The sequence below is a fragment of the Hylobates moloch genome, unplaced genomic scaffold, assembly GCF_009828535.3.
Source record: "Hylobates moloch isolate HMO894 unplaced genomic scaffold, HMol_V3 SCAFFOLD_19, whole genome shotgun sequence".
Classification (NCBI taxonomy): Eukaryota; Metazoa; Chordata; class Mammalia; order Primates; family Hylobatidae; genus Hylobates; species Hylobates moloch.
Genome location: NW_026652294.1, coordinates 14038964 through 14055309, shown reverse-complemented (window position 1 = coordinate 14055309; position 16346 = coordinate 14038964). Strand labels below are relative to the sequence as shown.

Genomic DNA, 16346 nt, shown 5'->3' with positions numbered 1-16346 from the left:
TCTCACTGGAATACAGTGGTGTCATTTGGGTTCACTGCAACCTCTACCTCCCAGACTCAGGTGATCCTCCCAACTTAGCCTCCTGGGTAGCTAAGACTACAGGTACACGCCACAATGCCCAGCTAGTTTCTTGTAGTTTTGGTAGAGTCAGGGTTTCGCCTTGTTGCCCCAGATAGTCTTGAACTCCTGAGTTCTAGCCATCCACCCACCTCTGGAAGTGCTGGGATTACAGGCGTCACACACCACACCCAGCCAGGGTAAGCCTTTTGTGTGTTTATCAGATCAACACTACAATCTAGGTGGTATTGTTCCCATTTTACAGAAGAGGAAACAGCCACAGAAAGGTAATTGCTCAAGGCCCCAGAGTTAAGTGCTAGACCTGGATTCAAATCTAGACATTCCAACTACAGAACACTGCTGCCGTGCGCTCGGGATGGTGAGGCTGGGCCCAGGCCCGCAGGGCAGATACGTATCTTTCACTTGTTAACTAGGGAAAAACACTAGTCACCAGTGTGGTACAAACTTGTACTTAGGTGGATTCTTCAAATTGTCAAGATTAGTTTTTATAAATTAAAATAGACTGAAAAATGTCTTGGGGACATCTTTTGAATCAAATGCCATTTCAGTGACTATTTTGTCTGGATTTCTCAGGTGAAAGATTAAATGAAAGCATGGTATGTCTCTAAGAGATGACTTATGCTGGCAATGAATTCCTTTTAAAACAGCATCATACTAAAGTTTATTTCTCTTTACACAATTATAGAATTCAGGCAGACAAAGAGACATATATGGAGTTTTCCATTTTTAATATTTGGTTAAACAAAATACATCTTTTGTAAACAAACCCAGCACAAGGCCAACAACAAAAAGGAATAAAAGCAAGAAAAACAAAAAGCCTAGGGTTGCCCGTTATTGGGCATCAGGGTCAGGCCTGTTCACTTCCTTAAAGGAAGTGGTGCTTTTTGCCCTTGGGCATCAGCATGGGTCCCTGTTCCTAAGCACCAGAATTGGATATGAACAGAGAAACCAGCCCTGAAATGTTTAAGCGTCTTTGCATATCCCATTGGCTCATGGACTCCAAGTGCATGGGGACTCTTTCAAGTGCCATTTGCACAGGCCCAAGCAGATTTGTGGAGAGGAATTTCCTCCTCTACCCAAGAAATGGCTTACTGACAGTGCCAGTGGCCCCGAGGTCCTGCTTGTGACAATCAGCAAGGTTGGCTGTAACGTCTGGCTGGTGGTGGTTGGAATGTCATTGTGCAGGGTGGGAAAAGAGCTCCCTGTGGTGCCAAGCAGGTCTGGTGTAGAAAATGGTGCAGAAGAGACTGCGGCCGGTTGCTGAGAAGATAAATGCAGTAGCCGCTTGGTGGCCTGTTACTCAGCATAAAAAAAACGGCCTTGTTGGATTGAAGATACATGTGCAGAAAAAGTGCTGGTGTCAACATGCACTCCAGTCACAGGGGGGAGAAAGCCTCAGCTTCACCCCGTTAAGCTTGCTCAGGATCAACATGCAAGCCCCAGGCTGGCTTTGCTGCTGGAGAGAAGTCTGGCCAGTGGGGCAGCTCTCAGACCTGCCAAGACCATTGATCTGAGGGCCAGTGGGTCACCCCTGCCTGCCCACCTGCCTTGAGGCAACCACATCCACTTCGGAGACACGCGTGTGGTATGATACTTACTTCTCCTCTTTTGTTTTCCAAAGTTACAAGAGAAAAGTGGCCTACAACTATTTCAAGAGGTAGGGGCGGGTTGAACTTCCATTGATATATAGAGGAAACGACATGAAGATGACCAACCCAGGTCCTATTCCATCCATACAGCACAGAACCACCCAACCTGAGCTTGGCACTATAGTGGCAGCCTACGAGCCTAGAGTGTCTACTGAATTGTGGCTGCCCCTACTCCAAGAAGCTTGTCTTCACAATACTTTCCTCACCCAACTCTGCCCCAAATTAGTGGAATTTGATGTCAAAGGCAGACTTTTTTTTCTGATTTTGCTAGAGTGAGTGAACTGGGAAAACTGCTCTTTGGCTTCTCTTTTGTCCCAGAGCCTCCTAAATCAATGTTGCGAAATGGTAGGGACAACACTGGAGTGAAGAAACCAAGCCACCCCATGGCTGTCCCAGTTTGGCTTTAGCCACATCCTGTTCGGTATCTTACTTCATACTAGAATATTTGTTAATTTTTCATTATAAAACTCTGCCGGGCACGGTGGCTCACGCCTGTAATCCCAGCACTTTGGGAGACCAAGATGAGCAGATCACCTGAGGTCGGGAGTTTGAGACCAGCCTGACCAACATGGAGAAACCCCGTCTCTACCAAAAATGCAAAATTAGCCAGGCATGGTGGCAGTCGCCTGTAATCCCACCTACTCGGGAAGCTGAGGCCAGAGAACCGCTTGAACCAGGAGGCAGAGGTTGCAGTGGGCCAAGATGGTGCCATTGCACTCCAGCCTGGGCAACAAGAATGAAACTCAGTCTCAAACAACAACAACAACAAAAAACCTCCACGTATGGCCATAAACCACCCTTAAACCTGGGGATAAGGGTTGTAGACAGCATGCTGTACCGCTGCTAGGGTTTTGGACATGGTTTCCTGAGAGACCTTTATGCTCTGGGTCCTTCAAACCAGTCACGTGGGGTTTGTGTGCACTATTCAGACCCACTGTTTTCAGACCCAGACAGGACGGAAAGTGGAGGCAGCATCTCTAGGTGAGTCTGGAGCAGCAGCGACAACTCAGCAGAACCTGTGTCAAGTCCTCATAGAAAAGGGAAAATAAGCTAGGATTCCCTCCCCACTCCACTTTCTCCTCTGTCTCTTAAAATAAAACAAGGGTTTGTGACCACTGGCCTTGAGTGCACAGAACTCCCACCTTCCTTGCCCAGGAACAAAATACTGGGTAGTTCTTATGACAGTCCACACGTCTGTCCTATTGCACTGTCAGATCTGAAGGGGAAAAACCTGATGAGATGTTTGGGGAAGTGGCAAGGGCAGACCCACTGTAGAGGCCACAGCACATCACAGAGGACTGAAGGGGCTGAGGCGAGAGGGAGGTTGGGCAGAACTGTTACACATCAGTCCTCCAACTCTGATGAGCCTCTACCTCTTCTGGTACCACCAGCAGGAGTTCACAGTTCTTTCCTCGCAAATGATGTTTTAGAAACTTCCTATGGAAAAAGAGAGAAAATGAAATGCTGGCAAGTTGCAAATTCCAGTCTCAGGACCACAAAGTCACCTGAAACTGCACTATACCCTTGGCGGTCCACAACACATCCCTGTAGTCATCTGGTTTTGGAGAGTTCCACATTTGGTTACCCTCCAATCTGTCTAGTTAAAATTCCAACCTGAATTTTTGCTCATCCTTGTAGTTACTGCCAACAGTAGCTGGATCTGTGAATAACAGTACCCTAAGTATATAAAGGACTTTTTTTTGGTTGGTTGTTTGGAGACGGAGTTTCGCTCTTGTTGCCTGGGCTGGAGTGCAATGGCATGATCTCTGCTCACTGCAACCTCTGCCTCCCAGGTTCAAGCGATTCTCCTGCGTCAGCCTCCTGACCAGCTGGGATTAAAGGCACCCGCCACCACGCCTGGCTAATTTTTGTATTTTTAGTAGAGACAGAGTTTCACCATGTTGACCAGGCTGGTCTTGAACTCCTGACCTCAGGTGATCCACCTGCCTTGGTCTCCCAAAGTGCTGGGATTACAGGCGTGAGCAATCGCCTCTAAAGAACTTTTACAAATGTTCTTTGGTCCGGGGAAATTCAATTCTCCCTGGCCTGAATGTTTGTCTTCCTTTCTACGAACCGGCAACTACACTGTCTTAGTTGTCTTAAATGGAGAGAACGTTACAATGCCAGCCCCACCAGACTAGAAGGCTGGTATCCCGGGCTGTGCATCTTCCCTACCAAAAGGACTTAAAAGTACTGATGGGCCATCGAAGATTAATGTCAGGTCCGAGACACTATGATTCTAAGGCAGGGAGGGAATCCAAGGGCACAGGAATTTCATTTCCTTTGTCCAGTAACCAGAGATGAGCTCAGTGTCCCCAACATAAGAAACGAAGCAGCCTAGCACCTTAGTCACAAAAGATGCCGATTACCTGAGCTCGCTCTCGCCTCCAATCCACTCGGGCATCTTGAGTTTGGAGTCGAGGTTGTAGTAGGCCCCTCCCACCTCTCGAACACAGATCCAGTGCTGCCTTTTGAGGGGCAGTTTCAGTGGACCCCAGCATAGGCTGGAGGGCAGATTCATGATGAAGCCCATGACGTTAGTGAGGGCAATGACACTGACATCCCTGCAGGGGAGAAATGGTGGTAGGCTCTGAGGCAGCCCACTTCCCAAGGTTCCCTGGCTGTAATACCACAACTGGCTACCTCCCCACTCATGCCGTGAGCCCAAGTACTAAAAGCTTATACCACAACCATGCTGTTCTCCATCAAGTCAAGCCTGATTCAGATTACCTGCGCTTGTCCCACCAAACAGCTTCATAGCCTTTGGTCTGAAGTGCTGCCATAATGACATTCACATCGTAGTTGCCATTTCCCAGCATGCTCTTCTTGTGAGGTGTCACCATGGTGTTTGGAGACAACCTACCAATGTGAAAAGAGGAGGGCTGAGACTTGCTGGCTGGCTAACCCCCACCGACCCCGTACTACCAGGGGCGGAGAGCACTTTATATCACTGCCCCTGGAAGTTAGTTTCCCCACATTCAAGTGCAATTTCTCCAGCTTCAACCTAAGTATTTTGTAAGTGTTCCATGAAGGAGACTCACTTATGAAATCTCAGCCTCCTGCAGCCTTTCTGCTTTTCCTCCTGATACTGATCTTCCTGCCTCATGCAAGCCTTTTTTTTTTTTTAACATTGGAAAATAGGATTCAATCTTTTCATCTGCATGGATAGTAACTGGTGTCGCTCTTGCTTTCCAGTTAAGGCCTGTATACTTGGTAATCATTAATCATTACTCAAAGGCATACAGGAGCCTAGACAGGTGACATAAATGTATAAACTGGGGTTGGATATAAGGCAATAAAAAGTAGTGAGGCCTACTGGAATGCATGACCCACCTAAAGGCATTGTGTGTGTGTGTGTGTGTGTGTGTGTGTGTGTGTGTGTGTAGTACCTGAATACATTTTTCTTAAAATACCCAATAAATCAACTGAAAAAAAATTTGTGCCAGGCAGACAAAACTCAGCTGCAGCACTGGTTTGCCCACCCAGCTTGAAGCCATTTACTTCCAGGTTTCTTTAGCCAGTCTGTATTTCAAGACAAGGTCCATGCTGAAGGCATTCTATTATTTTGCTTTCATAAACTTGTCAGGCCAGGAGCTGAGGAAAGGCCATTTTGAAGGAAGAGTTCAAGGGGCATACCTTTGGACTTCGTGTGAAGGAGAGAAAGGGAAGTGTGGCGAGTTCCTCAGGACATAAAGTGCATGATCAAGAGGCTACTACATGCCATCTCCAGAAAAGAATCAAGACGTTAGGCCAAGGATGTCAACTCTAAAAAACTTAAGAAATCTTGTAAAGTATTCTTAAAATTTTTCTGTGCACAGCAAAAATACTGGAATTTTTTTTTCTTTCTTTTTTTTTGAGTCGGAGTCTTGCTCTGTCGCCCAGGCTGGAGTGCAATGGCGCGATCTCAGCTCACTGCAACCTCCATCTCCTGGGTTCAAGTGATTCTCCTGCCTTAGCCTCCCAAGTAGCTGGGATTACAGGCGCCCGCCACCATGCCCACCTAATTTTTGTATTTTTAGTTGAGACAGGGTTTCACTTTATTGGCCAGGCTGGTTGGTCTCGAACTCCTAACCTTGTGATCCACCTGCCTCGGCCTCCCAAAGTGCTGGGATTATAGGCGTGAGCCACTGAACCCAGCAATACTGGTATTTTGCAAATATAAAACATATTCCTGGCCAGGCGCGGTGGCTCATGCTTGTAATTCCAGCACTCTGGGAGGCTGAGGTGGGCAGATCATTTGAGGTCAGGGGTTCAAGACCAGCCTGGGTAATATGGTGAAACCCCGTCTCTACTAAAAATACAAAAATTAGCCAGGCGTGGTGGTGCACGCCTGTAGTCTCAACTACTCAGGAGGCTGAGGCAGCGAACTGCTTGAACATAGGAGGCAGAGGCTGCAGTGAGCCGAGAATGCACCACCGCATCCAGCCTGGGTGACAGAGCAAGACTCCGTCTCAAAAAACAAACAAACAAAACAAAACAAAACCCCATGCTCCTGGCCGGGAGTGGTGGCTCACACCTGCAATCCCAGCACTTTGGGAGGCCAAGGTGGGAGTGTTGCTTGAGCCTGGGAGTTAGAGACCAGCTTGGGGAACATGGCAAAACACTGTCTCTGCAAAAAATATAAAAATTAGGTGGGCATGGTGGCATGTGCCTGTGGTCCAAGCTACTCGGGAGGCTGAGGTGGGAAGATCACCTGAGCCAGGGAAGTCAAGGCTGTGGTGAGCCATGACTGCATCCAGCCTGGGTGATAGAGTAAGACCTTGTCTCAAAAAAAAAAAAAAAAAAACCCAACAAAAAAAAACACCCCCAAAATTAAAAACAACAAACATACTCCTGCCACTGCTTAAAACCTTCCGATGGCACCTAAAGCACTTAAATACACTCAAACCACTTCCTTTGGCGTGCAAGGCTCTCAAGGTCCTGCAGATCTCATCTCTTACCTTTTATTACACTGACCTTCTTACTGTTCCCTAAAAACAAAGCTCTTTTTCTCACTGTGCACTCATGCACTCACTCACTGTTCCTGCTGTCTAGAAGGGTTCTTTCTGTAGTTCCTTATTGTTTGGGTGTCAAATGTTACTGCCATAGGGAGGCCTTTTCTTTTCTTTTTCTTTTTTTGAGACAGAGTCTGGCTCTGTCGCCCAGGCTGGAGTGCAATGGAGCGATCTCGGCTTACTACAACCTCCGGAGAGGCCTTTTCTTGACCACCCAACCATAAGTTTCTCCCAGTCACTACCTCACATCAACCTTTTGATTTAATTACAGCCCTGTCACTACCAGATGTGTTTCTCATTGGTCTGTTTTTCTACACTAGACTGACAGCAGGGGCCTTGACTATCTGTGAACGCTACAGTGCTAGGGCCTAAAGAGTGCCTGGCACAAGACAGGTACTCAAGGAATGTTTGCTGAAATGTTCAGTGTTTATTTTTGTTACTCTTCTCTTTCCCTGTAAACATTAGTAACTGACTCTTAAAAGGGCTTATATGCTCATCTCCAGGGCTAGCAAAGAAATCTGCAACCAAACTTTATCTTACCTGTAATAACTATCACTTATTGAAAAACCTCTGTGCTAAGCACTATGATAAGGTACTTTAACTTGCATTTCATTTAATCTTCACAATAAACCTATGAGGATATGAATTATTTCTATTGTATAGGTCCATAACACTGAGGTTTGGTGGTTTTAACTGACCTGCCCATGAGCACTTACAAGTGACAGAACTAGGATTCCACCGTGGATTCATTTGAATCCAAAGTTATGCTTGCTGTCTTACAGCAAGGACCCAAGAATCAGAGTGGCAGGGGATGGGGGCTTGAACAGAGGAGAGGCCAGCTACATCCCTGAAGACTGGGGCTGAAACATAGCTTAAAAAGACAAAGGCTCTCCATGGGTTCTCGCACATTTGGATTAAATGAGAACACATTGCCAGGTGCAGTGGCTCACGCCTGTAATCCCAGCACTTTGGGAGGCCGAGGTGGGAGGATCACTTGAGGCCAGGAGTTTGAGACCAGCTTGGCCAACATAGTGAAACCCCATCTCCACTAAAAATACAAAAAAATTAGCCAGGTGTGGTGGCAGGCGCCTGTAATCCCAGCTACTTGGGAGGCTGAGGCAGGGGAATCGCTTGAACCCGGGAGGCGGAGGTTGCAGTGAGCCGAGATCATGCCACTGCTCTCCAGCCTGGGCAACAAGAGCAAAACTCTGTCTCAAAAAAAAAAAAAAAAAAAAAGAACAGAACATATATGAAAGAAGGCCTAACCCCAGATATAACTGGTTCCTTTCCCTTTCCCAAGTTTCTAATAGCTTCTTGTTCCTTTCACTGAAGTCTCTGACTAGTACATGAATGAAGGCTCCAACAAGGAAAATGCTGAGTCTTCCACCTCATTCACCATCTAACTCCCTACCAGGCTCAAACCTTAGAGCAGCGCTTCCCAAGGGTGCTCCTGGAGATGCCATTTCCATGTTCATTAACAGAGGATCCCAGAAGGCATCCAATACAGTAACAGCTGAATGAACCAAGTAGGTAAATGGGTTTCCTGCGGAATTCCTGGAGTCCCTAACGTGCTAATCTTCACCTTGAGTCTCAAGGAAAGGGGGTTATAAAACATGCTTCAGTTCCCAAACAAATTTGACCACACATTTGTTTTGAGGTGTACCTTACAGAACTAGCGTTCCAATGATCTTTCTTCCCTGTCCTTCATCTTCTGTCTTCGATTCAAATCCTTTCCTATTACCACTCCATCTCTCTCCTAACCAGAGGCTCCTCACCTCACACCTTGACTTTTGAAACAGATTCCTAAATTGATCACTTTGCTTCCAAGCGCTCCTTCCACCAGTTCAGCCTCTATGTTCCTGCCAAATTCACCAAGGCATCAATTTACTTCCCCTTGTAGATATAGGAACTGACAATGGTACCAACTGCCTGGCTGGCCAGTTCTACACTTCCTGGCCAGCTATATCCCTCTCACTGGGCTTAGTGCACTTTAGGCACCATGATCATATGGTCTTTTTTATATTTTTTCTTCCTCTGTCACCTAGGCTGGATTACAGTGGTATGATTGTGGCTCACTGTAGCCCCAAACTCCTGGGCTCAACTGATCCTCCTGTCTCAGCCTCCCTCTTGAGCCACTGTGCCCAGCAGCCTCTATTCTTTTATCCTATTTCCTGTTCCAAGCCAAATCCTACAGCTTCTTCACACCCTATCTCTTCCATAGGATCCTCCCTAGATCCTCTGTGAAAAAGGAGGGAGAGTGAGGACCATACATATGTGAGTTCATATCCAAGCACCATCAACACTAACTGTGGGATTTAATCTCCATGCCTGTTACCTTGCCTGTAAAAATGGAAATAATTACTATTTTACAGGACTGTTGGAGAATTCAGTTATTTCATATATGTTCAATCAAACACTAAATCCCTGGATAGTTTTTTACTCTATATCCCTCACAGCTACGCACTGGCAACTCAATAAACACATGTTGGGCAATTTGAATACAGGAAATGTTGAGTAGCTTCCATCTCATTCTAGAGGAACGCTCATTTGAATAAGTGGGGCCCACCCAGTGGATTCACCACACCAGCACTTGCTTGTACTTTAACAGTAATCAAGTGGCCACTGTGTTAGCTGCTTTTATGGGCTTTATCACTTCCAGCCATCTTGAGATACCGTAAACATGGAAGCTGAGGTGCAAAGGTTATGGTGACTTGCATAGTCAGGCACAGCTGGTGAGTGGCAGGGCTAGGGTCAGCCTCTACCCTAAGACAATACTGAACAGTGCTCTGGATATTTCAACACACCAGTCCCACCAAGTTCCATGGGATCCTGATGATTCCAGTGGAAAGTATTCTTGAGACTCCTTGGCAAACTCCTGTTCAGGACTATCTTAATGATTTCCATAGAAATTCTGGGCTACAAAGTGAGCCTCTCACTTCTGTCATCACAGCCAGAGGTTAGAGCTATGAGATGTGAAGTGATGTAAAAGTGAAAAGACGGGCCGGGTACAGTGGCTCAGGCCTGTAATCCCAGCACTTTGGGAGGCCGAGGTGGGCGGATCATGAGGTCAGGAGATCGAGACCAGTCTGGCCAACATGGTGAAACCCCGTGTCTACCAAAAATACTAAAATTAGCCGGATATGGTGGTGGGCATCTATACTCTCAGCTACTGAGGAGGCTGAGGCAGGAGGATTCCTTGAACCCGGGAGGCGGAGGTTGCAGTGAGCCCAGATAGCACCACTGCACTCCAACTTGGGCAGACAGAGAAAGACTCCGTCTTGGGTGGGGGGGGAAATCCTATTTGGGAGAGGAATGCAGAGCTAGATGTAAGAATCTGATCACTATGTTTCAGGCCTGAGCATTTTCAAAACAACCTAGCAAAGCTGCCATCATATAATTTGATTTCTATGATCCTTTTTTTCAAACCTTAGATGCTTTTTTTTTTTTTTTTGAGAGATGGGAGTCTCACTCTGTTGCCCAGGCTACAGTACAGTGGTGTGATCTTGGCTCACTGCAACCTCCACCTCCCGGGTTCAAGCGATTCTCCTGCCTCAGTTTCCTGAGTAGCTGGGACTACAGGCGTACGCCACCATGCCCAGCTAATTTTTGTATTTTTTAATAGAGACATGGTTTTGCTATATGTTGGCCAGGCTGGTCTCAAACTAACCTCAGGTGATCTGCCCGCCTCTGCCTCCGCGTGCTGGGATTACATGCGTGGGCCACCGTGCCTGGTCCACATTCTTTATATAAAATGATGAGATCTAGTATCGACATCTGTATACATATACACTGATGACACTTGCCCAGTGTATCTTTTCTTCAATTTCACAGGTTGAAAACAGATGCTTTTTAAACAAATGACCTCTTTTTGCAGATGTTACCACTATGTTCAAATCCTGGACCAAGCCTCTGACACACCTGACTCCTCTCTTCCTGTCCTTGTTGCCACCATGTTGAGTCATTAGCTTAGCTCTGAGTTCCTATTCATTTGTAAGCATGAATCATCTCATATCCACAACTCTATTGAAACTCCACCCTGCTTTTGTATTTTGCTTCTTTTTTCTGGCTAAAATTCAACTGCTAGGATGAACTTCCTCTCAACGAATAGTGCTTATCAACATTTCACTCCCATTTCTACCATTCACTAGCCACACTTTTAAACAGCATAGAATTATATCTGCTAAGGTCCAAATTGATCACTTTTCACTTTTTAATTGCTCTGAATGCCAGGGTTCTAACTTCACTTAAATCTAATCTCAAGGCCTGGTTAAAGCACAGCTGAGATGTGCTTCTCAGGGGCTGAGGCCTGTTCGACTTGTTTTCTCTATGGTGCCTCATAGTGCCTGGCACTCTGCAGGCAGCTAGTCAATGTTTGTTTAAAAAATTCCATCTTCTCTCCCTCACCTCTTCTCCCTTTGCTTTTTCCTCTAGATTCCTTTCACACTTCTTTATTTTTTGTTCCCACCTACTCATACATTCTGTCAATATAAAATACTCTACGCAGAATTCCACTTCTGGAGTTGGGAGAGAATACATGCCCTTATGTGCTGGCTTGCCAGCACTTTTTGGATCTTTAGATTATGCTGCTAGAATTGGGGAAAGCAGTACAATTCGCTAAAGCTTCAAAAGGAATAGGATCTTACTTCCATGTGGGCATTTAGCAATATTTAGCATTCTTTTTTTTTTTTTTTTTTTAATTTTTTGAGACGGAGTCTCGCTCTGTCGCCCAGGTTGGAGTGCAGTGGCGCAATCTCGGCTCACTGCAAGCTCCGCCTCCCGGGTTCACGCCATTCTCCTGCCTCAGCCTCTCCGAGTAGCTGGGACTACAGGCGCCCGCCACCACGCCCGGCTAATTTTTTGTATTTTTAATAGAGACGAGGTTTCACCGTGGTCTCGATCTCCTGACCCTCGTGATCCGCCCGCCTCGGCCTCCCAAAGTGCTGGGATTACAAGCGTGAGCCACCGCGGCCGGCCAATATTTAGCATTCTTGTATTCAGGAGAACAAAGGTGAGAAACTCCTGTTATCATCCACACACGCTTGATGAGCATAGTCCAGAACGTCAGTGCTGGCCCAGCTCAGCAGCTAGAGGAACAGCTACTGATGGCACTCTACAGGCCCTTCCAGTACTCGAGAAACAGGAGAGCGGTTAGTGTGGCAGGTTCTAGAGTCAAAAGGCGTGGGGCCAAATCCTGCCATCAATAGCTGTGAACTCTCTGTGCCATGATTTCCTCATCTGGAAAGATGGGCAGCAACAGAATCCATCTTGGAAGATCAGTGTGAGGATTGAGTGGACACAAGGAAAGCACTCAGAACGGTGCTTTGCACCAAGTGTTCATGTGTGTTAGTGATCCCATCATTATTCCCATAGTCAGATCAGGGCCCAAATGTACAGAAGTGAAAACTTTTCTACCACAGTGTGACTGGATACACAGAATCTTGTTTCTGGAATTTATTTACTAGTGGGTGAACCTGGGCAAATCGCCTAAAATGAATCCTAGTTTCCTAAGTTCATCACTGATAAGGTTGTTGCAAGATTGTTCGTACCTATCACAAAGTACTAAGCACATTTAGGTACTCACCCTGAGTCCTTTCCTTCTCCCTAGTTTTAGATCAGGAAATAATTTGCAAATATCTGATTAGGAGTAGGAGAAATACTAATGGCTGGCCAAAAGGAAGCAATCCAATGTACTGGGTTCTCCTTTCAGTGACATGACCTGATGATCTCCCAGTGCCCCAGGTCCTGAAGAGTCAATTCTACTTGCTGCCAGATAATGGCCATGATGCAAATGATATATTTGCTCTGGTAAGGCATTACTCTGGTTACTACTGGCATTGGAAAATAATTACACTCATTATAGTTTTGTCCGCATCTGGGGATTAACATTCTTCTAAGAGTAGGCCTTTGGCTCTTTCAGGGCAAATAGTCCATACCTGTGTTTTACAAATCACCCCAAATAGCCGGGCGCGGTGGCTCACGCCTGTAATCCCAGCACTTTGGGAGGCCGAGGCGGGCGGATCACGAGGTCAGGAGATCGAGACCATGGTGAAACCCCGTCTCTACTAGAAATACAAAAAATTAGCCGGGCGCGGTGGCAGGCGCCTGTAGTCCCAGCTACTCGGAGAGGCTGAGGCAGAAGAATGGCATGAACCCGGGAGGCGGAGCTTGCAGTGAGCCGAGACTGTGCCACTGCACTCCAGCCTGGGCGACAGAGCGAGACTCCGTCTCAAAAAAAAAAAAAAACAAAAAAAAAAACAAAAAAAAACAAATCACCCCAAATAGGTTGCTTCCAGCTGTAATTCTGGTCCCTGTGTGGCAATAATTTCATTTCCAAGCTAAGAGAGTAAGAAAAAGGTCTTCTGGAATTGCCAATACGCACTGCTTGAAGAATGCTTGAGCTTCTCTGCAGTGAGGACTGCGTGGGCCTAACCCTTTCTAGTTGGGGTCATCAGGCAAGATCACCACCTGAGTTGCTATGGACTGCAGACATGCTGTTGTGTCCATTAAGACACCACAGAACTGACTCTCAAAACCTTTAATAAAGTAATTCTAGAAAATCAAAGCAAAGAGAAAAAAGCTGAACTTTTTTTTTTTTTCCCGAGACCTGTCACCCAGGCTGGAGTGCAGTGGTGCAATCTTGGCTCACTGCAACCTCCAATTTCCAGGTTTATGCGATTCTCCTGCCTCAGCCTCCTGACTAGCTGGGACTACAGGCGTGCACCACCACACCCGGCTAATTTTTGTATTTTTAGTAGAGACGGGGTTTCACCATGTTGGACAGCTGGTCTCAAACTCCTGAACTCAGGTGCTCGGCCATCCTCGGCCTCCCAAAGTGCTGGGATTACACCGTACTTGGCCAAAAGCTGAACCTCTATTAACCTGTGGGGTGGCATTTGTTCTAAGTGGGTAAGAAAGGCCATCTAGAATAAAGGAGAAAGAAGAGATCTGCCGTCAACTTCAAATTATAGCTTTGCTATTTAGAAGCTATTTGGACATATTACCTGACCTTTCTGCCTGTTTATCAGTAAAATACAGGCAGTGAAATGACTGGTAGGAGAGCTACACAAAGCAATGTACGAACAGCACTACTGCCAGAACATGGCCTCACAGAAAAGCTGAGCATTGTGTATACATCTTGCTTGTGGTACCCACCACATTCTACCTTTAATGACAGGTGACTGAACGTGTACGTATCTGGTCCCACTTCTAGACTGTAAACTCCTCGGCAGCAAAACTTTAGAGGCATTATAGCACAGTGGTCAACGGCATAGATATAACAATTCAACCCCGGCTCCAAGTCTTGTTATCTTGGGCAAGGTACTGAACTAAATGTGTCTTCATCAGTAAAATGGAAATAACATCACGTGTTAACACGTATTCCATGGGACTGCTGAACAGATCACTCAAGAAAACACAGCTAAGGCTATGAGTACTTTCCTAGCCCACAGTAAGTGCCCGATAAATGGCAGTGATTATCTTTTCCTGTCTTGTGTCGCTTATACCTGCTAACGGCATCTAGCTAATACCTATAGCTTTGAAGGTTTATGAAGCTGAGACACTGCCCCACCCACAGAAATCCAGAAATATCAGTATCAAGATGCCAAGAAGGGTCCCCTACCTCTGGAAAATCTCTTGCAGCGTATCCCGGGTGAAGGCATTGCTGTCCTGGAAGACGTTATTGAGGGCGTGGAGGGCACAAAGCTCCCTGCGCTGTTTCTCATGGTAGATTTGTGGGGGTGCTGCCTGGGGCAGCTCCAATGATTCAGATTTGGCCTTGTCTCCTTTCCATGGCACACAACTCATGTTTTTTGTTTCAGGTTCCAGAGATGGCTATAAACACCCCACTCTTCCCTCTAGAGGAAGAATGTAAGCTTCTCAGTCTTTTCCGGATTCCTGAGGTCCACCTTATTCTCTGGTGTCCATGATTTATGCTTTGTCACTGGGAGAAAACATTGGAATCAAAAGGAAAAAAAAAAACCCACCTCTTCTCTCCTCAATAGAAAAATAACTTTTGGATTACTTTTATTTTGCTACCACTGTCAAAGTGCAGAATTTAAAAAAACACATAAAATGTAAGACCTTGTTTCCGTTTCCCCACCCTTCCCTCCCCCCCCCCCCCAAAATCTCCACGATTTTCTTGCTGTTTCCCTCTGCAAATGCCAGGCCTCAAAGCAGGAGGACCGAAAAGAATCGGTCACATCGCTCCTTTTCTTCCATTTCTTTCGAACCACGACGCCAATGACTCGGGAGACAAGGCCTGGGTGACGGATAAAGCGCACGAGTCGAGTAGCTAGCGCGGACCGCCAGGCGTGGGACCGAGAGCCGCGCGGGGGCCTCGGGGGCAGCCCTCCATCCCCTCGGGTACGGTAGGGCCCGCAGGGCGCGGCTCCCTCGGAAGGCGCGGACTCTCGCCCTCTGGCCGCGGCCCTGCGGAGGAGGAGACAACTCCGGTCAGTGGCGAGCGGGCGCGGGAAGTGCGCGGCGGGGCCGGCCCCTGCCCGAGGGAAGGTTCCGCGCGGCTACGGGCTGGCTCGCGAGGGGTGGGGCCGGCCAGTCAGCCTCGCGCTCCCGGGCCCGCGCCCACCCGGCTCGCAGCCCCTACACAAACCTCCCCGCCCGTCACGTGAGCGCAGGCCCAGACGCCCTCCCGCCGCGCCCCCGGCCGCAGACCTCAGCGCCGCCGGAACTGCTCGCCGCGAGTCGCCCCCTCACCACCGCCGGCCGTCACCTGGAGTGCGGGCAGCCAACTGGGCCGCGCGGGCGGGCGCGCGCACCTGAGCCCGACGTCAGCGGCCCCCGCCCGGCGCGTGCTCCGGAAACGCCCTCCCGCGCCGTCCTCGCTCCTCCCAGCCGTGGCGTCACGCCTGACGTAGGTCTGACGTCATCGGCATCGGCCTGGGAGCCGCGGACGCCGGGCGTGTAGGGGCGCAGTTGAACGTTTGGGGTGTTGGAGAGGCCGTGGGTGTGGGGCTGCGGGCTACGGACCTCGGCGGCGGCCGGCAGGGTTGGGGTCGAGCCGCTCGGCTCGGCGCGGTCCCTGGCGGGGCGGCCTGAGGGAGTCCTGCCAGGATGCCAGCCTGCCCTTCTCCTGGGCGTGGGCGTTATTTCGGGGCGGCAGCCAGGCCAGCGGCTGCAGTCCGCGGCTTTCCGCACTCCTCCCTTCCCTGGGCCGGGCTTCTCCGCCGAGCGTTCTAGCTCCTTCTGCGTTGACTGTTTTATGTGTGGTTAACGCGCGGCTCACCATGGGGGATTTTGAAGCACCTGATTCAGTCGGGCGCGAATTGCCTTGATTAGTGGGCCCGACCGTGCCACACTGTCCAGGGAGCGCCAAGGGTAGGTGTCTCGCTGGGAGTCACATTTCAAGTGGAAAGGAGAATCTTGTTGCAGTTCCTTGGTGTCGCATTTCGGTTCACTACACACAAGCCACTGCCTTCTTGCCTGGGGGCTCCCCGCTCTTACGGTGGCTTCCTCTCTGCAGAGACCTCTGCGCGAGAGGTATACCTAAGCGCATTGTGTGCGTCTTCGGGAAAAGGCTAATACTCGCAGTCCCACGTGGATTTAATTTTTTTCCCTTTACCTACTCTTAGGGTGCGTGGTAGGCATCATTATCCACCTTAGCTGCCCT

At 48.2% G+C, this 16346-nt stretch overlaps 1 protein-coding gene across 3 annotated transcripts; it reads right to left on the bottom strand.

Moving 5' to 3' along the window:
* Positions 1 to 785: 785 nt before the first annotated feature.
* On the bottom strand, positions 786 to 15521 carry JOSD1 (Josephin domain containing 1). 3 transcript variants are annotated; one of them, XM_032139923.2, is made up of 5 exons: positions 15450 to 15521; positions 14340 to 15148; positions 4458 to 4586; positions 4097 to 4291; positions 786 to 3164 (listed from the first exon to the last, which is right to left on the bottom strand). In XM_032139923.2, exons 2-5 carry the CDS (start codon positions 14522 to 14524, stop codon positions 3065 to 3067), a joined length of 609 nt encoding a protein of 202 aa, XP_031995814.1. In that variant the 5' UTR covers positions 14525 to 15148; positions 15450 to 15521; the 3' UTR covers positions 786 to 3064. The 3 variants fall into 3 exon arrangements, with proteins under 3 accessions (XP_031995814.1, XP_031995812.1, XP_031995813.1); XM_032139921.2 differs by having other exon boundaries at positions 15330 to 15488; XM_032139922.2 differs by having other exon boundaries at positions 15392 to 15478.
* Positions 15522 to 16346: the final 825 nt, after the last annotated feature.